Consider the following 25,703-nt stretch of genomic DNA (forward strand, 5'->3'; position numbering starts at 1 on the left):
TCTGTCTCTGTATGTGAAGCCCATCTACTTTATGCTGTCTGGTCAAAAATAATATGATATTGTTGCCGCCCGTACTATTGAATACAAGGGAAGCCAGCGAGCATTTGGCCTCCATTGATAAAAATAAATACAAATAATAGCCGGTCAGCATTGAGCTAAACTGTGAATGGTCCTGGTGCACCAAAAAAAAGTTGAGGGAAGTCAGTTTGGATTTGGCTTCACACCAATCATATCACACCAAAAGCCAAACATAATTTACAGAACATGTTTTATTGTTGCAACTAGTTGTGTTGTCTTCTGGTGGCCAGCTAGCTAAAATTGCCCCTTTCTTAAATTAACCATGGATGGAGATAGGGATTTAGACTTGTGGTTTTACTTCATTCTCCGTACTGGCCATTGATTATAATGCCGAATCTGATCCAATCATAAATTCATACATTGTGCCCATGGCCTGAAAGGATGGAAGTTCAACATGTAGGTAGATGTAATAAGCTAATGTTAACTTACTGGCCTGGCATTTTAGCCAGGTAGTCTGGGATGACAAAAACTCAGTGTGTACTGTATGACTGTTTAGGCAACATGAAAGAGAAGGTTGGCATTGGCACTTCTCTACAAGTAGGGTGAGCTAACTGGATTTCACCAGACAGAGCTTGCTCTCCGGTTTTGTGATGAAACAAAGGTGTGGTTGAATTTATTCTGCCACTGTGTCTTCTTATTGTCTCGGCTTTAGGCCTATATATCACAGTCGCAAGGCATATGAACTAACAGGTTGTAGAGCAAACAACACAAGTATCACAACACATATATATATAATATAACATTATTTTCCTGGCTTGTCATCCCCAGTGAGTTTACCCATACAGCGCTACTGTTTACCTTAGTGAAACGACAGCCGCGTGATGGAGTACACACTTCATCTGATAACAATCCAGCTTAATGTGATGTGTGTACAGAAAAGCCACTCCCATGAGTTGTCAGCTCCGTCTGCATACTGTAGTGTTACGCCTCATGTCCACCAGATGCATCAAACTCACTGCGTTCGGGCAGAAGTCATTCATTGTCAATGGAGCAGTCTGCAACGCTACGCTGGGGGGTACCGCATGCGTTCAATATTTTCAACTCCTGCGTTACTTAACCGTGCGGTGGTACAAACAGAAGCACAGTCACAGACTCCAACTAGCTAGCTTTTAGCTAGTTGAAAAGTGAAGCACATGTGCGTCAAGTATGGAAAATGCGGGTTGACATTCGGCAAAACAAAACATATATGCATCTGGTGGACATCTGGCATTATAGACCAAGCTCCTTGTAAAGAGAGGGGAGAATGTCAAGTGGCCTTTCACGTCAAAACTACATGACAGAAGAGGTATTTCAAACTGATACAAAAGAGGGCTTTTTATATTCAAAATAGCTCTCTGACAGCATGTCTATCAAGGTCTTTAATGTAGCTAGGCACATGTTGCGAGAACACACTTATGCGCACCAAAAGCAGCATCCTGTCGCAATGTGTTAAGGATCAATCAAATTCCACTTCAGAGGGAGGTGTGAAGCATTAGACCTGACAAACGTTTAAGTGTCGCAAGTTACTCAAGCGTAATGTCACTATCATATATGCAGTACGCCCATATATCAGGGCTGTTCAAATCCCCGGAAGGCCAAAACGCCGCTGTTTTTTTGTTCCTAACTGCTAGTTAATTGCACTCACCTGGTGTCCCAGGTCTGACTAAGTCCCTGATTAGAAGGAGAGGATGAAAACCAGACGTGTTTTGGCCCTCCAGGACCAACAGTGAACAGCCTTGCCATATATGAACTGAATGATATCAATTGAGCCTTTGATAAAGTATACTGCATCATGTGAGGTCCTCAGAACATTGACATACCCCACAGTGTAGAGTTAGAGCTATTCTATTTTAAGAGCAGACCAATGACAGGTGGACACTGAAGACTTAAGACACCATCGAATGATGTACTATCGTAATCTAAGATGGCTGTTACGCAAGAAGGAAACGAATCATACATAAAACACACAGGACAGGAGTAAGAACCTGGGTATCTGCAAACTCAGCCCAAAGCTGAAGGATGCCTTGGTGGAGAATGTGGACCCACTTTAATTAACGCTACTTGGGTGATTTTTCATCTTTCGTTATATAGACACAGTGGAGTGTGTCGAGTGAGTCCTCGCAAACCACCTTGGAGTGAGTCCTCACAAAACACATTGGAGTGTGCAGAGTCCCCACAAACCACCTTGGAGTTGAAGTAGGCCAAGTCCCCGCAAACCCCCTGAAGCTGGCCAACTCCCCATAAATCACACAAGAAGGTTCTGGTGACCTCGACAACTGCTGTGGGGCTCCCACCGCCGTCTGGTGAAGTGCATGATGGGAGCTGGTCTCCTGCTTGGGAGACAGCAGGCTCCTTTTAATTGGGTTTGTCCTTGATAAAGAGATTCAAATCCAAGCAGAGGAAAGTAAACTGCCGCCAACCGCCAACATTACCACAATGTTGACTCCAGCTATGGGGAGCAACCTGAAATGCCCCAGCCCACAGAATGTGAGCCATTTAAAGCAAATTCTTTGTTCTCTGTTGAGGTATTAAAGATCTTTTAAACTTCATAATCCCCCCCAGATAGGGTATCCTCAGCTTGCCTTTTAAGAGTGCTGCGTCTGTTGAAACAGTGACGTATTGTAAAAGCATTGTTAAAGCGTCCAACTAAAACGTCCAAATTGGCTTGGCAGTTGGCACATAACACAATTTATCTCTTTGCACCGTGTGCTTTCTTGCTGTAAAGTGTTGCGCTATAGCGAGGTGCTAAATGGTTATGATTCTGTGCATTGTAGGGTTTCATATCTTTGGAAACACATGCAGTGATGTTTCGATGATGAGCTAAGGAGAGCGCCCTTGGTACACGGACACTCGGACGGAAAATGCACAGAGTTTGTGGAGGGTCAAAGGGCCTGGGAGAATTTCCGTCGACCGTGTTCATGCAAAGTGTGGCGATGTGAGGAAATAGCAATGCATCTCTAAGAATATAAAAGGCCTTCAGAAAACGTTGCAGTGCAATAATTGAAGAGGGTTTTTTCATCCATCCACTAAGCTCCTCCCCATACACAGAAAACTCTCCTTGAGTGCAAAAAGTCCTTGATCTGAAAACTTAAAGAACAGTAATTGGGTAAAGCAGATTGGATGTGTGTATGTGTATGCGTGCGTGCATGCGGCCTGGTGAGTCGTGGCTGCTACCAGACTGGTGCCACTCGGTGCTGTGACACCCCAAGGGAGTGGGGACGGTCCAGACTCACAAGGTGAACTGTGTTCATCTGTAGTCCCCATCCTGCAGTAACAATATGTTATATATTTAAGCCCAGAGGGGGTGATCTATGGCCAATATACCACGGCTAAGGGCTGATCTTACGCACGACGCAACGATGAGTGCCTGGATACAGCCCTTAGCCGTGGTATATTGGCCATATATTACAAACCTCAGAGGTGCTAGGGCCTCCCGAGTGGTGCAGCGGTCTAAGGCATCACAGTGTTGAGGCGTCACTACAGCCTAGGGTTTAACCCAGGCTGTGTCACGGCTGGCCGTGACTGGGTGTCCCATAGGGCGGTGCACAATTGGCCCAGTGTTGTTGTCCGGGGGGGGGGGGGACTTTCCTTGGCTCATTGCGCTCTAACAACTCCTTGTGGCAGACCGGGTGCTTGCAAGCTGACTAAGGTTGTCAGTTGAACAGTGCTTCCTCTGACACATTGGTGCAACTGGCTTCTGAGTTAAGCAAGCGGGTGTTAAGAAGCAGCATTGCGTGTCATGTTTCGGAGGACGCATGACTTGACCTTGGCCGAGCCTGTTGGGTAATTGCAGCGATGAGACAAGATTGTAATCACCTGGTTTATGTCTCATATACCATGGCTTTCCGACAATCAGCATCTAGGATTCAAATTACCAGCTTTATATTATATAATTTATATTATCAGTGTGCACAGTGTTCCATATCATTGGAAACACATACAATGACATTTTGATGATGAGCTAAGGTGACGCGCTTGGTACACTACAGTGGTGTAAAGTACTTAAGTAAAAATACTTTAAAGTACTACTTAAGTCTTTTTTTATTGTATCTGTTCTTCACTTTACTAGTTATATTATTGACAACTTTTACTTCACTACATTCCTAAAGAAAATAATGGACATTTTACTCCATAAATTTTCCCTGACACCCCCAAAAAAGTACTTGTTACATTTTGAATGCTTAGCGGGAAAGGAACATTTTCAAATTCACACACTTATCAAGGGAACATCCCTGATCATCCCTACTGCCTCTGATCTGGTTCACTAAACACAAATGCTGCATTTGTAATGATGTCTGAGTGTTGGTGTGCCCCTGGCTATCCGTAAATTTAAGAAAACAAGAAAATGATGCCTTATGGTTTGCTTAATATAAGGAATTTGACATTATTTATACTTTTACCTTGACGTACCTTGAAGTATATTTTAGCAATTACATTTACTTAAGTATATTCAAAAACCAAATACTTTTAGACTTTTACTCAAGTCGTATTTTACTAGGTGACTTTCTCTCGAGTCATTTTCTATTAAGGTATCTATACTTTTACTCATATCACGTTTTAAGGCATGACCCAGGTGCAGACAGTGTTGAAGAAACAAATGTTTATTCTTTAAACAGGGGCAAGCAAATGACAGGTCAAGGCAGGCAGGGGTCAATAATCCAGAGAGGGTGTAAGGCACTGGAACAGCAGGCGGGGTCAGGTCAGGCAGAGGTCAAAACCAGGAAACAGGGACTTTAGCAAAGACAGGAGCAAGAGAAACCACTGGTAGGTTGAACGAACAAAACGATCTGGCACAGACAGACAGAAAACACAGGTTTAAGCACCCAGGGGATAATGGGGAAGATGAGAAACACCTGGAGGGGGGTGGAGACAAGCACAAGGACAGGTGAAACAGATCAGGGCGTGACAACTCAAGTAAAACAATTAGGTACTTTTTCCACCACTGGTACACTGATACTCAAACTTGAAACGCAATGAGTTTGTACAGTGTCAAAGAACCTGGGAGAATCTCCATTGACAGACCTCATGCATAGTGTGGTGTATCAGGCATCTCTAAAATTATAAAAAGCCTTCAGATTATTGTTTTTTTAATAGGGTTCATCATCCATATGCCAATTGAGCTCCTCCCCATATACTGAAAACACTCCTTGAAGACTTAGCAAAAGAGTCTTTGATAGGTAATTGGGGAAGGCAGACTGTCAAGAGACATTGCGGGGTCAAACATCTCTCTCCAATGTAGCTGTTGATCTTGTTAGAGTGAATAGAGCCTACAACAGGCATGAGGCTCCCAGACACAACCAAAGAGGAGCTTCGTCCTTCCTGTGTGTGTTCCTTCCTCTCCCCACACTTTCACCTGCAGAGAGAGACAGGCTTGCGTCCCAAAATGGCACCCTATCCCCTATGTAGTGTGCTACTTTTGACCAGGGTCCATAGTAGTGCACTATATAGTGAATGGGGTACCATTTGAGACACAACCTGACTAACACACCACCAATTACACATCTGCTGGGGCTGTCCACTCATTAGAACCACCAACTGTTAACACTGTGGCATGCTTCCAAACAGTCATTTGTTATGGTTACTACAGTATGTACGAGGAACTGGCACGTAACAGTCATTAAAATCTTACGGCAAGTTAAGGGAAAATCTGTCTCCCCATCTGAACACGTTTTCCGACCACACACTTGTCGTAGGTGAAGAGCTATATCAGGAAGTGTGGGAGGCTGTTTGTTTTGGACGAGGCCCAAGAAGCCCAGTAGTGTAGGTAGTTTGATAAACAGCGCTGTCTTTGCGAAAGCGCTAATATGCAGACTGAGGAGAATTATTACCTATAAAGTTAGCTTAGTGCCTGCAGAACAAAGAGTGCCTGGTATTTGTTTTTGTCACTTTGGGTTTTAATGTGTGGGGAATAAGTCACAGGATGGCAGTGCTTTGTGTGCAGTGGCAAGTCTTGTGCTGGGCTTAAAGCAATAGTTTAGTTTGAGTATATTTTGTTATGGCATATATTATCCTAACATTAGTTTAAAGAGATAGTTCAAACAAACTTGATGATTAGTTATGTTAGCATAATTACCTGTAGAAATGTATTGTCTATTTATACCATGGCATTGTTGAATACTTGTTTCTGATAGGCTTGAAGGACATTCTAGAGTGTGCATTATTTAAGTAATAAGGCCCGAGGAGGTGTGGTACATGGCCAATATACCACGGCTAAGGGCTGTTCTTATGCACGACGCAACACAGAGTGCCTGAACACATCCCTTAACCATGGTATATTTAAGCAATAAGGCCCGAGGAGGTGTGGTATATGGCTAAGATACCACGGCTAAGGGCTGTTCTTATGCACAATGCAACGCAGAGCGCCTGGATACAGCCCTTAGCCATGGTATATTGGCCATATCCCACAAACCCCCAAGGTGCCTTACTGCTATTATAAAATGGTTACCAAAGTAATTAGAGCAGTAAAAATACATGTTTGTCACACCCATGGTATACAGTTTGATATACCATGGCGGTCAGCCAATCAGCATTCAGGGCTCAAACCACCCAGTTTATAATTCCCTATAACGCACGGTACATTTGCACAGTAGAACTCAATGGCGATAGTTCATTCTTCCATGTTCGAGCTACTTCAGTGGATGTTGAACACATTTCTACTGGCAAATAAACACATTTCTAGAGGCAAATGTGTTAAATGATAGCAGTGGTATAAAATGGTTATCAACTCAGGGCGCTATGTGTTCTCTAGTGCGTCATAGAACACACCTTCCACGTAGTTCATTCTTTTCCAAAGAACGCATAGCCCCTCGTTGATTATCCCTTCCATACTGAATATTTCTACAGGTTATTGATGCTAACATAACTAATCATAAAGTATGGGTGAACTCTCTCTTCAAGGTGATGTTAAGATAACTGAGACTGTACTAGACTGAGAGCTGTGTGCCATTGACAATGGGGCTGCAGAGCTGTTATTAGTGGCTGTATCATTCCCTGCATGTCTAACCTACACACATGGACACCCTTGGGAAAGAATGGGTCAGACATAGACCTCTAGACAGAACCATTCACCATGTCTGGCTCACCCCATCCTGTCTCTGTCTGTTATCCCTATTCCCTACCTCCCCAGCCATACTCCCCATGGGAAACCACCCACGGTGAGCTTGACAGACAGACAGGCAGACATACAGACTCCTATGGCATGATGGGAAGGGAGATAACAAGACTGGAAGAACAGGGGAGCGTCCAGAGTTACAGTATTAAGCAGGAAAACGTATAGGGCTAAACTCACAGTAGCATATAAACTTACTGTGTTTAAACACCATTTTTTTCCCAGCCAAGCAGTACTGGACAGTAAACAAATACACTGCATAAACATTGCTAAAACTGGTGTTCTCTCTGAACCATTCCATATAGCTGTGAGCCAACCTTTTCTTGGGGAGCGTCTGAAATGGCACCCTATTACCTATGGTGCACACAACATACAGAAGACATAAACATTTCAGACACAGGTATGCATCCCAAATGGCACCCTATACTCTATATAGTGCACTACTTTTTATCAGAGCCTTATGGGTCCATGGGTACACTAAATAGGGAATATATAAATAGGGAATATAGTGCCATTTGGGAAGCACCCATAGCCTTGGTTTGTTTGTGCTTGTTCGCTGCCCCCTCCTCCTCCCCGCCATTGCAGATGCCGGTCATATAAAGGAGTAGTGGTGCAGAGTGTTAAAAAGTATTTCTCTATCTGTGCTCTTAGATATTGGGTTTTGTTATAAAGGCCTTGCATTATTCAGTAGGCACAGGGAGACTGATTATTACCGATCGCAGTCCATTCTCCCATTTTTGCATCTCAAATTGAATCCTATTCCCTTTTTAGTGCACTACTTTCTTGACCAAGATCGTGGGCTCTGGTCAAAAGTGTTGCACTATAAAGAGAAAACGGTGCCGTTTGGGACGTGTCCAGCTATGCTATATTATCTAAACTAGAGCTAGCGTATACAGCCTCTGAACGGACTTGGTGCTATTAACAAGACCCGTTGTTCCCCTAGGTTTTTGCTCAGGCGAGATGCACAGGGGCCAAAATGACCATTGAGAGTTGTGAACAGCGACATTTTCGATTGAATTTAAAACAATTTTGGAGGGATGCAGCTAGGTAGAGACAAACCGCAATCAACTCACAGGGTTGGTGCAGTGGAACAGTGAACCATCACAGGGTCATTACATTTGTCCACATTTAATTGATCCTAAGTTCTGGCATGTAAACGGCTGTCGTCTTAGTGGAAAGTGCTCCAAACGTTCCGATAAGACTACAAATCAGCTTACTAATTAAAAATTACAAAATATGCCCAGAGTCCTCAGTCACAACTCTGTTCGTTTATGCAACTTCTCCTGTCTAAAAAAATAGGAAAGACTGGCAGAGATATCAAATAGGGGAGAGGAAGCGTTTGGCTGAGCATATGGCGCTACTCTTTCTTATGCAACAGATATGAAGGATAAATATGAATATATATCCGAGGCAAGCTGCTGGGCCGACTCTGGTCTCCCAGTAGGATTGTCCTACATCCCAGCAGGGTTAGAGTTCAGCTTGATCGTTTACAGTACTGTGGATCTAATGCATAGAACACTGGCTAATTTGCTCCCATATGGTAAACAGCTATTGTATTGCCTGTTGGGGCTGGGCGATAGATAATGAACGTTAACGTGTTGACCTATGCATAGGTGCGCCCTAATGGCAAAGGCTGAACATTTTTGTTTTCCAAACGGCACCCTTTTCTCTGTATAGTGCACTACTTTTGACCAAAGTCCTGCCTTACTACCTGCCACTACCCAGTACGCGGGGCGGCAGGTAGCCTAGTGACAAGAGAATTGGACTACAGCACTTGGAATTCTGTACAGCACTTTGAGATATCAGCTGATGTACGAAGGGCTATATAAATACATTTGATTTGATTTGATTTGATTTGACTAGTAACCGAAAGATTGCAAGGTCAAGTCCCTGACAAGGTAAAAATCTATCCTTCTGCCCCTGAACAACCCACTGTTCCTAAGCTCTCATTGAAAATGAGAAGTTGGTCTTAACTGACTTGCAAAGTAAAAAAATAAAAAGTTTTTAAAAAAGGAGTGCACTGTAGAATAGGGTGCAATTTGAGACGTAGAAGCGCCTTGTTTATGTGCTGAGATAAGGGGGATTTTCAACATGAGCTCTTGCAGGCGCAATTAGACTTAGCCATTAACCGTTTGTTATCTTGACTTTTTCCCACCATAGGCTTGGCACCTTGCTGATTACAACGCACGCGATCGATAATTAAACCAATTAAACTCGACAGATGAGTCTGTCGAATTTCTGCCATTGTTTTTTACCGAGACCGCTTCCGTGTCACAGTCTTATACAACTATATGTTCAGTTGATAAAACAATGGTAAGCTTCTTTATTAAGTCTAGGGTTTGAGTGGCCATTTGTTTCACAAGAGGACCGAGTCTATAGGCTAACAACTTGTGCTGTATTGATGCAGTGCTGATGCTTTCATAGGCCTACTGGTTGAGAGAAAAAGAGCTATGCTGTCGTGTAGTAAGTAGCCTTCCGCTGGGCACATACGTCAGTTCAACGTTTTGATTTACATTTGGTTGAGTTGTCAACTAAGTGAATTCAACGAAAAAAAAGGTCACCATGTCATTGGATTTAAATCAAAAGTTGGGTTAAAAAAATACCAAATTCCCTTCAGTTTTCCACCTCATCGCATTACATTTGTTGGTTGTAATTACGGTGATTCAACCGGTTTTGGCCCAGTTGGCTAGGACAACTAGACTCACCAAAGACACTATATATTGGCTGTCGCTATATTAAAATCCGTTTCCCGATCATTCCCAGCAGCTCAGTAATGAGGGGGGAAATTCTCTCACCTTTCACCAAAAGGGAAATCAAATATTTCCAGTGACATCTGTGAAATGGCGCGTTTTCCCTCCCTGTATTTAATAAATATTCATGTGCTAGCCTCTGTGCTTGTTACGCAACAACATGTTACATTGATTTCATATCCTTTTAGCACCCCTCGGATGAATGGTGAGGGTTTGAAAAACGGTACTTCAGCGTTCCTTTTTGTTTGACTCCGCATTTTTGAGGAGGACGTTTGCTCTGTGAGGAAATGTAGCCTACATGGACTCAATCACTGACTAATTATCTATTTGCTTAGCCTAAGATAATTTCATGATTTATGCATTTACTTTGACTAACGTTTTTTTGTGGGTTGCTGAATTGGGTGACAAGATATTGTCTATTATTGCATGGACGAGCACACATGAGAAACTTGATGCCAACTGGTCTGATGAAGGTATAGTGCAGACAATTAATTATCGTTTCATTTGAATAAAGTGAATAAAGTTACTCCTTGCAATGAATATGCCAGAGACACATTTGAACCAGAATCCTCTGTAGCCTACCTCACACATGAAAAAAAAAAATTCCATAAGCAGAATTTCAAGTTTTTTATGGCATCCAGGAGTTCAGACCAAGGAGTCCAGACTATGGGCAAAATATTAATAGCCTAATGCAATACTTTTAATGTGAATGTATGTCATGCATATTATATTGTGTGATGAACATACAGGCAGGTAGATTCATTGTATGAGTGACATCTCGTCCCCACGTGGGAAATAAAACATGACACTGCACCGAGATTGCATCAGATAAACCCATGTCTGTGGGGAAATATGGGGATGAATGAGACAACTCGTGGAAGGTGAGAGTGAGAGACAGAGCGAGAGAAATCATTTACATTTAAGTCATTTAGCAGACGCTCTTATCCAGAGCGACTTACAAATTGGTGCATTCACCTTATGACATCCAGTGGAACAGTAGTGCATCTAAATATTTTAAGGGGGGGGGGGGGTGAGAGGGATTACTTTATCCTATCCTAGGTATTCCTTAAAGAGGTGGGGTTTCAGGTGTCTCCGGAAGGTGGTGATTGACTCCGCTGTCCTGGCGTCGTGAGGGAGTTTGTTCCACCATTGGGGGGCCAGAGCTCTCTTGGAGAGCAAGAGAGATGGAGAGAGAGAGAGACAGAGCGAGAGAGATGGACAGAGAGAGAAAGAAAGAAAAATAAAGAGAGAGAGAGAGAGAGAGAATACTCTGTTGGATCGTCAGCGAGAGGGACTCTGCCAGGATCCTCACTCTAGGGGCATGGGGAGTGGATCCTCACTCTAGGGGCATGGGGAGTGGCTTCCTTTAAGGTGGAACTTCAGACACATAGGCTATACTTGGCCTAATGCAATACACGAGTTCGTTCAAATTCAATCACTTCAATGCACTGTACTGATATATGACTTCGAAACGACTGTAGTTGAATCTAATAAAACATGTTTTTTGGGATGGATTTAAATGCCAGTTGAACTTCAGAATGTAAAGAATGTAAAGCAGACTGCCATCTATAATATATTTACTCCTGGTAAAACAAGTTCATATTCTCCTATTCTCACTTCTGTATTTGTAAATGTGAATTGCAGACCATAATAATAGCAGCCTAAGAAACTCATTCCTAAAATAGTAGAGCAGTGCTTTATCTTACTTGGTCCTGCATTTCCTGACTGACAACATAATAGTACACGACTCACGTCATGCAGTGGTGTAAAACATATACAATATGCTTCTAATCGCCTCGGTCCACCTTAAATAAAAGTCTGGACGTGATTAAGCAGCACAACCTGCTTCCTCCCCACTGTGCTGCAGAGAACCTGCCTCAACGCTGCACTCATCCCGGCTGTGGCTAGCCTATAAAATCTAGGACGAGCAGAACTGAAACCTCACAGCTACAGACAGGGGACAGCTCCGTGGTGCTGAAACCAACTGCCCGAAAACAAACTCCGCGGCTGCAACACCACACACATGTCAGGAAACATGCCTGGAATCATTGAGGGACACTCTTGGCAACTTTTCCTACTTTCATTCTTGGTTTTGGAGGGGTCAACGCAAGATTTCGGACAGACCCAGTTTATTTGCACGTCTGTGCCCAAGGATATGGACTTGTGCGCGGCTACGATGCAGAACAGCGGTCCGGCAGAGGATTTGAAGACGACGGTGATGCAATTGAGGGAGACCGTGTTACAGCAAAAGGAGACCATTATGAACCAAAAGGAGACAATCAGGGAACTAACGTCCAAGTTGAGCCGGTGTGAGAGCCAGAGTCTGCCCGAGGCGGGAGCGGGAGGCCGGAGAATAGTACCGGGCGCCAAGAACACTATGGGGGACGTATCAAGGGGTCCTCAGGACACTCTCGCTCAACTAGGACAGACTTTACAGACTCTCAAACAGAGGCTGGAGAATCTTGAGGTATGCGTTGGATATTTTGACCTAGTAATTTGGAATGCAGTTTGAGCTTTCAATCCACTTTTAATCCATTCTACGCGTTTCCAATCGGCTCGGTTGGTTGTATAGCACGTAGAGCTCAATGTGCTAGTTATAAGTGCTCTATATAGTTGTGAATTGCTTACTATAGGGTTATTTCAGTCCAGTCACTAATGCTATAGACCTATTTAAAGCTCTTTTCCGCATCCAGTCGTAAAGTGATTACTCTAGAGCACTACATAAAGCCGCACCACACTCCTGATAAGGACAGACAGACGCCTCATCTTTGGACCAATTTAGGCATTTGATGCAAATTGCCGAGGCAGTAAGCCCTCCACAAACGAGCTAAGCACCAGAGCTTTACCCACGACGAGCCCCGCCTCGTGCATGTAGGAGTGATTATTTAAACCCAAAGTTATTTTAATCGTCCCATCTTATCTGTTCCTATGTCCTTGTTCCTATGTCCTTGTTCCATGGTACAGCAATACAGCCGAAACAACGGTACGGCCCAGGCGAATAGTCTGAAAGATCTGCTTCAGAACAAGATTGACGATATGGAGAAGCAGGTGCTGTCCCGGGTCAACACCCTGGAGGAGACCAAACCGGGTCAGAAAAACGATACGGACCAGCGGAACCGAGTGGAGTCCACGCTGACTTCCATGCATCACCGGATAACGGACCTAGAGAAAGGTGAGTGAGATATGAGGCAAAGAGATCATGTCCAAATGTACACAGTCATTATAATAGTTATGTTCATGTGAATGCTTGCTTATAGAAACGACTAAATGTATTTCATTATTTTGATAATAATTTGTGCATAAAGTTTTAATAGTAAAAAAAAAAATCATCCAAATAATGGTGGAATTGCCTCACTCAATTGTTTATATGTCTAAAACAATGCCAATTTCTAAAAACAACACTGCATTTCACTTGGTTAATTACCTGGTGCACATGAAGTATCACTACAACCCGCAGACCACAGTAGCTTGTCAATACAGACTGTGCCGCAGCACAGTTCTCACCACAGTGCGTAATGGGATATGGGCGATGGAGAGAGGGAGGTAGCTGCATTGCTTTGCATATCTCATATTAACACAGTGATGCCACGCTGGGATAATAATTAACGTGGCATGGAGCAACAGCCAATGATCGCTTTATTTCCAGTGACTGTGAACGAGAGTCGTTGGTTTTGTAGGGGACAGAGCCACGCAGGAACTTTACCAGAGGGTTTTTAACGATGTGCGCAGTGCTTGATAAAGCGCGCACAGTGTTGGAGACCGATAGGCACATTTTGGAACATCAATCAAGGTTTAGTTCCTTACTGACAACCCGAAAGTGATGGGGAGAATGAGGGGGTTGGAGGTTAGGAAGGGGTGGCGCGTGTGTGTGAGTGAGAGAGAGAGAGAGAGAGCAATTCCCTGTTTGCCCTGCTCACGTGGTCACATCATACCGCAGATAATAGGTTAGGAGAGAGATGCACAGTCTGTTCTAAGCCAATTATATAAATCATAGCATCGTCAAAAAACTAAAAAGAAAGGAGAAAACCTTTAGTTGGGGATCGAACATCTCTACTGGTGGAGCAAACCACGTATACGAATAAATCAATCAATCACATGATATGACATAACTGACTATAACATAGGCCTATGAGTGCAATGTAAATGATAGAAATCACTGAAAGGTAAACAAGTAGGCCTACGTTTCGTCCGCAGGTGGGAAAGACAACAGACCACTGGACAAGTTCCAGCTGACATTCCCGTTGAGAACCAACTACATGTACGCCAAAGCCAAGAGAACCCTGCCGGAGATGTATGCCTTCACCGTGTGTCTGTGGATTAAATCTAACGCGTCGCCCGGAGTGGGCACACCTTTCTCCTACGCTGTCCCAGGGCAGGCCAACGAGCTGGTGCTGATTGAGTGGGGAAATAACCCGATGGAGATACTCATCAATGATAAGGTAATGATCGCTGACGGCAATGGCATATTCTACACAGAATTTGGTTATAGGCAAAATGGTCAGATCGCCATGCGTAAATGTGGTGTGCCAGACTAGCAAATTAAACTACGCAGCATTCATTATGCAATGTCTGGGAAAATTATGGAGACGTGACAAGCAACTTAACTATACAAATATTGCATTTACAGCCAGTTCTATGTCTGAAAAAATAAAAAACCGTAGCAATCATTAGTTCTAGACCAGGCCTATTTGAACATTCAGTAATGGGTGCGCTGTCCATGCTGCAGGTGGCCAAGTTGCCGTTCATCATCAACGACGGGAAGTGGCATCACATCTGCATCACCTGGACCACGCGCGACGGGATGTGGGAGGCGTTTCAGGACGGAGTGCTGCGGGGCAGTGGAGAGAATCTGGCGCCATACCATCCCATCAAGCCGCAGGGGGTCCTCGTACTGGGACAAGAGCAGGTAAGAGGGTTCACTAAATGAGGATGAACTAACTTTGTATTACATTGGTATGCAGGTCGTGATATATTGAGATAAATGGCCTGGGGGAAATAATTATATCCATTAGTAATGAAAATATTAGAGCACGTTCTCTCTCTAATGATCAAAGGAATATTCAAGTTAATGGGAAAGTTGAGAGACCTTGACGAAATTGTCAATTAAGACGTAGCCATCTAATTAAGGCCCTCGAGTTAGATATCGTAGAATAATCCCTCAATTGGGACAATGCACAATCCATTTCAGATAGAAAAGTGGCAAATCTGTAGCAATTAAAGAGTAAAAGGCATATCTTGTCATGAAAAGCACATAACGTGTGTAAATGGTTCAATTTGGGCTTCGGTTGTGATGGACCTGTCACGAAGAGTAGCTGCTTTTTATTATAGTTTTATGATAGTTAGAAATAGAAATCAATGCATTTCCATGGTACAGGACAATTGTATTCCTTCCTAATACAGTACAGGATGATTAGCTTATTACACACATTTGTAATAGATTGGCCATGCGTAAAAGAAAGGCCACGCGCGTAACCACAATTCGCGCCACTAACCTTGAACTTGTCATCTTGTTGCTCCGCAGGACACGCTGGGGGGAGGTTTCGACGCCACACAAGCATACGTGGGTGAGCTAGCAAATCTCAACATGTGGGATAGGAAGCTTTCCATCGGGGATATTTATAACCTGGCAACCTGCAACAGTAAAGCGCAAACTGGCAACGTATTCTCTTGGTCGGAGTCCAACATTGAAGTATTCGGTGGAGCTACCAAGTGGACATTCGAGCCGTGCCGTGTGCTCAACTGAACTGCATTCCGACATGAGACCAAGGCCAATCCGATTTATCTGTATTTCTTTTGAGCTTCTGTCGTTCTTGTCTTCATTTTGACGTTCGTTACAGACTATTTGGTATTTATTTAATGATAAGCTTATACCTGGGATTTCTATTAGATATTTATGTACGAAACCATTTTTTTTGATCTTGTGAAAAATCTAATTCGTCTTGGAAACCTCAGTTGGACAGTGTTGGTATCTGTTTGTTTGGTTTTCTATTGGAGTTTTGTTGCAAGCGCACTTTAGCTTTTTTGATTCGCTTATTTTGTCTTGGACTGGCAGCTGGGCAATCCACGCCTTATGTTAGACAATTCACAGCACAGTGCGGCATTTATGGAGCCAGCCTCTAGAGTGGAACTCACGCTGTCTGTCCAAGTATTGTCAGTATTTGACGCCGTGAAATGATACAGCGCCCTCCAAATCCCTCAACCCCCCACCCCCCCGGATCTTGCACTGTGAATGACGAGAGCCATGTAGAGAGAGGGCGCCGACGGTACGTTGAAGGACACTGCAAGTCGGACTGTAAAAATCATTTGTAATTGTCGTTCGCTTCAAAGTGTCTCCTGTAAACCCTGTAAACGAATGTCGTTAATTGCCAACATGCAACAAAGCCTGGGTGCCTTGGGCTAGTGCAAATATTCAGCGCATACGTTTTATGTTGCAAATTATATGTGTTGTTTGTTTTGTATTTATTTGGAGGGAGGGTGGGAGCGTTTCTTGTTATTATTCTGATAAATGTAATTGAATTGAGGTTTGTTCACGGAAATGGTCACGTGTTTGGGCAGGTGTTTGTACTACCGGTGTCTGTATTCGGAATGTGACGGTGTCTGTATAGTAACAGCATGACTGAGTGACAAAACGCTGCCACATCTGCTTGTCTATCCTTTCTGGGACTGGGTCGTTTTCTACTGGATTGTTATATGCTCCAAGCATGGCAACATTGAAAGATATAAAAAAAGATATAATTTTTGTAATAAAATTGTGATACATAAGAGTTAAAAGTTTATTCATGGGCTGGCATTAATCGTAGGCAGCAAAAAAAGTGTGGATGAGAAGTGAGAAAGAGAGAGTGGGAAAATGTGGGGGGAGAGAGAGAGAATCATAATTGCTGGTTAAATCTGCTTTAATCTTGTCACATGGTGTAGGTGAAAGACGTTAGTGCTGGATAAGTGAAAAACGCCTGAACTCAGACTGAAGGTCAGAGAGGTGCTGGGAACAAGTGAAACAGTGTGTGTGCTGTGTCTTTTTAGCTGACTGCAGAAGACAACACTCCCAAATGCTTTGTGGTGTGTGCGTGCGTTTGAGGCGCGCGCAGTCCGCCCTAATGAAAGCGAGGCTGTCGAAAGAAGAAAACGCCTAGTCATATTACTCCCCTTTGCCATAGTCAATACAATTGGTTGCGATGAAATCTGATCCAAACCTACAGAAAGCGCCATGCTATACTGTAGCCTATACTGCTGCTCTATTTCATTCTGTATCCGTTTACAGTGTTGTGTTAAGTGCCATCCTCTCCCATCAACATGCATCATGTAACAAAACACTGCAGTCCTGGATGCTGGTGGTCTTGTACTTTGACAGTTACTGCATTGAGCTGAGTCAGTTATTATTCGTCATCACCCACGTATCAGATGGTGTCACAAACATCTCAGAGAAGCACCCACATTTAACTCTTAACCTCTTGCAGCATGGCTTTTGGAGAAATGGTGCAGCCTGCACCATCATGCTTGGCTTCCTGTTACCATAGAAATCTATGGCCGTTACTCATAAATCACTTGGGTAGTTAGTTATCCAGAGGGAGAACTGGGAGGGAAGGTCTCTTGAAAGACCAGTTAGAAAAGCGATCTTCCCTGAGAGCCAACATTGATCAGATAGCGAGCAATGAGCAGCTGTAGGCCTTAGTTAGTAGGTAGCCAGGGGGAGAGATGGGAGATGTAGTCCCTGACAGAAAGAGAAAGAGGTCCCTTGAGGGGACAGACCCTCATTAGCTCGGACAGAACATTCACACACAGCCTCACTGACCCAGAGACTCATTCTCCCAAGGTGCACTACCTCTTACCCAAGGTCAAGAGCCCAGTGACAAAGTAATGAGGTCGGATCTCTCCCTTAGAGAACAGGCGTCCTTACTCTTCTCACTATCATCATTTCGCCCTCATACAGAACACACACCAAACTGGACTGGTTACACTCGAGGCCTGTTTCTGAAGGGTTGAGAGAGTACATTGGACTGGTAGACGATGCTGGAGAAGGGTTGGAATTGCACAATGAGTCTAGGGGTGGTTTAAAACTAGTGGGTTGAACCAACAGTAATTCAAAAACTTATGGGGGAGCTCGTTTTACACGTTCAACACAAGGAGCCAGGGGTGTCATCCATCCATTATTTTAGAGGGGGCGCATAGTTAGGAAGGGGGGGGGGGGGGGTGAAGAGGGGTGCTGATAAATCTGAGAATTGAGCATTTTTGGAACACCCGAAGCAGCTTTTAACTGGCATCTACAGCCACAATCATTATGCCTATTTCTATGTCACAAATATTTGCATTTTTCTGCATCGGTTATATAATCATACCTCTTTACCTGTTCAATTTGAATTTTAATTAAAGATGCACATGTATTCTTTAAGAACCTTTATGCCTTAGGAGATTAGTACAACACTGGTATATAGCATCATAGCCCAAGAATTAAAGCAATTTTAGTATTTTCTAAAGTCTACTGTAGCAAACTTTCCAGCAGGCATGCCAGCTAAGATAGTTTGACAAGCTACTCTAACTTGATTGATAGCCTGAAATGGCTTTGCAGCTAGTTAAGAGGTTGGGATATTGGGAAGCTATCTAACTGGATAGCTAAAGCAAAATTCATAAATTTGCTACAGTAGGAGACTAGTATTATAGAGAAACAAAACATTTTCCTTTTATTTATTTATCAAGAAGGAATCAATAGGCTACATAGCTTACGAGTGCCCATCACTGGCAGCTGAAATAAAATCAAACGCTCTGTGTGGTCACTCAACACTCTCTTTCCTCCACTAATGATACTGTCTGCACTAGAGCCCTCAAACTCAACTCTGGACTTCGAAGCCAGTTCCACTGTGTTCTTTCATTTCCCCCCTCTAATCAGGGACTGAATTCGACCTGGGACACCAGGTGTGTGCAATTAATGATCAGGTAGAACAGAAAACCAACAGGCTCCGGCCCTCGTAGGGTCAGAGTTGAGAACCCCTGCACTAAAGCATCTAGCATCCTGCCTAGCATATCTTTTCTCAATGGTACACCTTGGAAGGAACCACTTACTAGGGAGAATGGGGGGAGGGGGTACTCTATGCCTGGTCCAGGAAGTGTGCCCCCTCTACAAAATGCCACTGACAGATATTTTTTTATCTATAATTATGATAAAACATGGTCTTAAAAATGACATTTTGTAATCAATTTAACCTCAGAACACTTTTAAACAGGACAAATCTGAGGGGGCACTTGGCCTTGTGCCCCATATGGGAATGACACCTCTGCAGGGAGCTCCCCCTGCTTTGATATGGGAGTGCCCAGCCCTCTTGAAGACCCCTGTCAATACTCTGCTATGTTTCACTCAATATATTTATTTAGTCCAGGACTAGGACATGCTACACACTCAATCCACTAGTCAACAAATCGCCAAGCCTGTGATTAGTTTAAGCAGGTGTGCTACTACTGAAATAGATTAGAAGTGGAAGTGGCTGGGTGGCATGAGGACAGGGTTGAGAATCACACAAACATCACGTTGACAAGGAATGAGGCTCCACTATACTGTCCAAAACAACAGCAGGATCAAAGGAGAGGAGAGGAGGGAGGGTGATCTACAGTACTGCCACAGTAGCGGTTTATAGCCAGCCTCTCAGTTGACGTCACCAGAAAGCACCCGTCAATGGCCGACTGGCCATGCCATCATAATCACTGGGACTACTGCTTACTACGCTGCTCACTAATTCCCTGCTAGCGTAAGGCTGCTAGGCTGTAGTGCATTGCTAGAGTACGACCGTGCATTTGTGAAGTGGTCATCTGAATATTCTCTGCGCCAGGAGACATCATCAATTGTACCAGGCAGACATTCCCTTGAAAAATGTAAATAAATGATCTTAAAACTGATTTTTATTTCACCTTTATTTAAATAAGCAAGTCAGTTAAGAACAAATTCTTATTTACAATGACGGCCTAGGAACAGTGGGTTAACTGCCTTGTTCAGGGGCAAAACGACAGATTTTTACCTTGTCAGTTCAGGGATTTGATCTTGCAACCTTTCGGTTACTAGTCCAACGATTTAACTACCAGGCTACCTGCCGCCCCCGATAGAAATCAGTCAAAGGATCAACCTATGAAACCTATGAAATCTCATATATAACACGATAACTTTCCTGTCAAACTGACCTAGACTTGAATTGATCCGGACAACTGTAATTTCAGATCCCAATTTAAGTCATTATTAATTAACCAGTCCATAAATCAAAGCCCTCAATCTTAATTCAAACAGACAAACCATTAAATTAAATAAACTCTACGAGGACAATGTAAAAACAGTAAGACTTTAGTGTAAGGATTTCTGCCAAAGGGTTGTTACATATGCTGCTTTTTAAATGCTGAGTTTACATGAGCTGACGTTTTCCAGGGCACCTCTCTTGCCTATATGTAAACATCTGTTTTCTCTCATACCATAGAGGGCACCATAAGGTGCCCTACTTCACAATTCAGGCTCCAACCCACTTTATAGAGCTACGTTTTGTAATCAGAATCCACAGTGCAATTGATCTCCAGTCCACCGCCCATAAATAACTATCTGGAATGAAAGAGTCAGCCTGAGAAATATTCACACACACATTTTCTCTCAGTATTAAGCACTGACCTGGAAAGCTCCTGGAATGCTATTTTCGCTTTACACTGCAGTGCTGCTATAAATACAAATGGGCAATGATAGCAATTGTATTTCAAGGATAATGGAACATACGTTATGAAGGAAAGAGCATGATTTATGTCATTCTCCAACAAAGACACAACTTTTTAGATGCAACGATACACAAAAGGTGACACGGCATGTTGTGTCAGTTCACCACAAAACCAGTGATCCCTGTCAACCAATGTACGCCACAGCCGTAAACGCCACCATATCAAGATTGATCGGGACGATTTGAACAATATTTCAATGTAATGTTCGGTTCCACCTCACCACAAAACCAATCATCTCTGTCCACCAATATTGCCATATCCGTCACCATATCCATCGACAATACCAATAAGATTCATGGTGCCTCCCCAGCAATGCAAATCTTTCCGAGGGAGGAGTTTTTTTTTGTCAGATTGAGTGGATAAAGAGATGACGTTTCAGCTGTCTCATTAATTCCTAACCTGTCCCAGGTGGCACTAGTCTCTGGGAGGAAGATGAATAATGCTTTCGTCCAGAGGAGCAGTCATACCGCTTGTTGACGCAGGGAGCACAAACTTGCACAACACCGTGCACCATAACGAGAGCCTGGGGTCGATGAGTTAAAACGTGCAAATGCAAAAATGAAAGGAAAATCTGGATATTCCATTCCATCCCAACCAACCCCCCCCCCTACATCTGTATGCAGGGCTGTCAGCATGTTATTTCAGCCCATGCAACATGCAGGCAACAGTTCCCTCTTCTATCATAACTGCACTGAACAGACACTCTGGGTGAAGGGGGATTCTACTAACAGCTGAGGACTAAAAGTGGACCATCCAACTCAGCCGAGTCTTTAAAGAGAGATAAAGAGAGAAAGCCACACCTCCCTCCTCCCTCCCTCCCTCCTCCTCTCATCTCTCCTCTCCTCCTCTGGTCCTCTCGCCATGGAGAGGCAATCACAGAAGGGAGCACGAGCTTGGCTCGTGGCATTTAACGAGCAGCGGAGTCTTCCGGACTGGATGCAGGCAGGGATAATGAGCCCGCTCACAGGTAAGGTCAGGATCCATGTGGTGTCTTCCTTCGTTATAGGGAGTCCTCTGACGGCACAGCTCCACTACAGTTGGACGGAGACTGGAGAAAGCAAGAGAGAGAGCGAGAAAGAGCGAGAGAGAGCGAGTGGGAGATTCTCTGGCTTCCTATTCCAACCCAAAAGGTAGACTAGAAGAAACATTACTGGCCTTCTGTGTCCATTGCCCTCTTTTCTGATTCCTCAGACAGACATCCTTCCATCAGAGGTAAGACCAATGTCAATGTTGGGTGTGAGTCAACCCAGAGACAAGCAGAAGAAGCATATCTATCCTGAATGAGATCCTTTCGTTGCAGACTTTGTCCACTACGAGTTTGACCCACTCGAATGCTGTATTCACTCGAATGCAGGGTGGATGGTATCAGTGTCAGTCAGTAAAGGCTGAGTTATAGGTCCACAGATGGAGGATCTCTATGCCTGCGGCTCTCTGACCTCTCAGGTGAATTCACAGTTCAGACAGGTCCAGCCCAGTGGTTCTGACCAGCTGTTATTGGCTGTGTACCAGACAACACTGCCCAGACACTGGGCAACGTGGTCAGTCGGATAGCTGTGGAAGGCTGGCTAAAAGACGGTACACAGGCCAATATAACCTCTCCAGCTCCCATCGCGCCACCTCCATCTGTCCTGAAACATTGATGAGTAGCCTAGCCTAGCTTAGCATTAGCACCCCTGCGTTCTTATCCCCCTTACCGGCACCAGCATGAAAAATGCACGAGTGACGCACATCAACATGAAGTTGAAGAGGAACGGGGAAGAGGCAGCAAGGGGATGAGGAAACACATACGGATTTCCACTTTAGCGAGCCATGACTTGTTAAAAAGGGGGAGTTTCTGGTAGCAGCTCTCTGAGGCAGAGTGATGAGATGGAGATCGGATTCAGGAAGGGGAAGAGAGTTTAGGGGGTAGCAGGCATGACAGCAGTTAACAAGGAAGAGGACTGGTGCAGTGGGACGTTCTGTTAACACCGAGAGCACACAGTACAGCACGACACACACTGTACAGAGAGCGAGACACTGTCACTGATACCTTCCCCACCTATCTTTCTCTATCGTGCTCTCTCTTTCTCCTTATCAATCTGCTCTCTCTTTCTCCTTATCAATCTGCTCTCTCTTTCTCCTTATCAATCTGCTCTCTCTTTCTCCTTATCAATCCTCTCTCTCTCCCCCTCTCTCCCTCCCAGGGGAGCCAGTTACACAGCATATCTCACAGAAACAGGTCATCCACCAGAGGCGAGTGATTTCCATAATAGAAAAAAGCCGACATTGAACTGATCCTTGCATTGACTAAACAGTGTTGAGAGAAGAGGAGAGGAGGGGAGAGGGGGGGAGAGGATGGGAGAGGAGAAAAGAGGCCAGGAGAGGGGAGGAGGAGAAATCACAGGCAGGTTGAGATCATAGGAATCTAAGGGGGCGTGAACGCATGTGTATAGAAGACCCCAGGAGAAGGCTAGGTGGGACGAATGTGGTCTGTCACCAATGCTGACCACCTAGAGCTGGAAAGAGGGAGGGTGTAAAGTGAGCTATGTCATCTCCCTAAGGTCCCTCAATTATGCGCTTTCACATATTCAAGGGCCCTTGGCTGTGGCATTAAGGGCATTTGATAACACCTTCTTTACCACAGCTCCCTCTTGAGTAATCACAGCGCTAATGGCAGAGCTTGCCTGTGTGTGACCAGGACTCAGCGGGAGAAAGGGGAAGAGAGGTGGAGCGAGAGGTAGACAGGTAGAGAGAGACAGGAAGTGCAAGGTAAAGAGAGAGAGAGTTAGAGAAAGCATGTTATGGAGGGAGCGGTAGAGTGAGTGCTGTGGGACGGGGGTCTGATAACGGGGGAACGGAATATGATAGATGCCGTCGGGCCGGTAGGCACATGCTGTACATATTCCATCTCACAGCCAGGTCGGGGAATGCCGATGATGCCAGTACCCCCCCCCCGAGCGCCGCAATAGCAGCATGAATAATTGAACATTCAACGAGCCCGATTCGGGGATTGGAGAATTTCTGTTGCGGATATCTTGCTGGTGAGGCAGCAGTCGTAGAGACAGCAATAACTTTTCCCAAACACCCCCTGCCACAGACCACCCGGGATTCAACATTTTGTGTGGAGGAGAAGGGTTATCTCCTTGGGAATACACACACGAAAACAACAAACACATAAATCCTCGCCCGGAAGGAGATCTGCTAGCTAACTGACGGAGCTGGCACTTCTATTCATCTCTACAGTACAGTACCTGCAATCTGATTAGAGCACTGGGATGTAATCATCTGTGTGGACTGGAGACCTGTTGTTTACCTGTGGGGAACATTTAGCTACAACGGTAGTTGAGGATACTTGTGACACACAGTAATTAAGGAGAAGGTAACCACACTCAAACACGCATGCACACACACACACACACACACACACACACACAATCTGGGCGCCGCACCCCAGCAGGCCTGCCATAATTAGGTCAGTCGCAGGCTGTGCCAGCCGCTCATATGGACGCACGTACGACACTCGTGCGCACACACACACACACTTGAGCATACGTATATACTCATGCACGCATCTCCTTAAAAAGTTACTTCTCCAAGAAGAAATGCGATGTCACCTGTCTGTAGTGTGAGCAGGCATACTGAGTCAGTGAGTCAGAGAGAGTGTGTCTGTGTCTGTAGTATGAGCAGGCATACTGAGTCAGTGAGTCAGAGAGAGTGTGTCTGTGTCTGTAGTATGAGCAGGCATACTGAGTCAGTGAGTCAGAGAGAGAGTGTCTGTGTCTGTAGTGTGAGCAGGCATACTGAGTCAGTGAGTCAGAGAGAGAGTGTGTGTCAGTATGCCTGCTCACACTACAGAGTCAGTGAGTCAGAGAGAGAGTGTGTCTGTAGTGTGAGCAGGCATACTGAGTCAGTGAGTCAGAGAGAGAGTGTCTGTGTGAGAGAGAAAGACAAAGAAGAGTGTGTGTGTGTGTGTGTGTATCTGTGTGTGTATGTGTGTGTCCATGCGTGTGTATCTGTGTGTGTATGTGTGTGTTTGTGTGTGTATGTGTGTTTGTCTGTGTGAGTGCCTGCCAACCTGTATCTCGGGCTTGATGTAAATTCCAATTTGGGCTGCAGATAGACCAGACAGAAGTGCTTTTTAGGTAAAAGGGCTGTAATCAAATAGCAGCAGGTGTAACCTCCTTAATTAAGCATCTGCTATTTTAAAGGTCACGGCTGTTGGGCACAACTGGTGAATAGGGAAATACAGGCAGAACTTGCATTCTCAATGATTAGCAGTCTAATGGACTTAGCCTAAAACAGGCGGACCACATGCTAGCACACTAAACCCCGGAAAATGAGACAGAGAGGGGGTTAGCTACTAAGCTACTACATTGCAACTATGGTACTTAGTATATACACACACAGTTCTGGCTGGCACAATATCAGTGTCTAGACTTTTCAATTCAGTAAAGCTTTTTTTGGTAGAAACCACAGTAGATGTGTAGATATTCCCAAAGCAGATGAGTTTTGGAAAATAAATGATAATAACTTTGGATCACATGTTCTGGAGTGCAGAATTCTATCAACAGAATTTACCCTTTCTATTTCTTTACACTATATAATATTTTGGGACTGAGGCCTGGCCGACAAGAGAAGGAGAGACAGTATCAAAGAACAACAGGGGACTGCAGCACAGACTGACACTATAAAATGTCTCCGTACATACCTTTCAAACAGATAGCGAGAGAGACAAAGAGAGACAAAGACAGATAATAATACAACACACATACAGTCTTGAAGACATCACAGACAAAATGCTTACGGACTGATGCAGGGAGGAATCAGAAGGAATACAACGAAGAGAGAAAGATGAAGAAAATAGAGAGAGACCTGAGGAAGCCCTGAGAGAGAGAGAGAGACCTGAGGAAGCCCTGAGAGAGAGAGAGAGAGGAGAGAGAGAGAGACCTGAGGAAGCCCTGAGAGAGAGAGAGACCTGAGGAAGCCCTGAGAGAGAGAGAGAGAGAGACCTGAGGAAGCCCTGAGAGAGAGAGAGAGAGAGAGAGACCTGAGGAAGCCCTGAGAGAGAGAGAGAG

General features: G+C 44.4%; 1 protein-coding gene across 1 annotated transcript; it reads left to right on the plus strand.

Moving 5' to 3' along the window:
* Positions 1–11,771: 11,771 nt before the first annotated feature.
* Positions 11,772–16,681, plus strand: LOC115142584 (neuronal pentraxin-1-like). The gene is made up of 5 exons (XM_029682147.2): positions 11,772–12,382; positions 12,880–13,087; positions 14,110–14,354; positions 14,642–14,821; positions 15,437–16,681. The coding sequence occupies exons 1-5, from the start codon at positions 11,939–11,941 to the stop codon at positions 15,656–15,658; spliced, it is 1,299 nt and encodes a 432-aa protein (XP_029538007.1). The 5' UTR covers positions 11,772–11,938; the 3' UTR covers positions 15,659–16,681.
* The last annotated feature ends 9,022 nt before the right edge of the window (positions 16,682–25,703 follow it).

The sequence above is a fragment of the Oncorhynchus nerka genome, linkage group LG15 (genome assembly GCF_034236695.1).
Source record: "Oncorhynchus nerka isolate Pitt River linkage group LG15, Oner_Uvic_2.0, whole genome shotgun sequence".
NCBI classification, from domain to species: Eukaryota; Metazoa; Chordata; class Actinopteri; order Salmoniformes; family Salmonidae; genus Oncorhynchus; species Oncorhynchus nerka.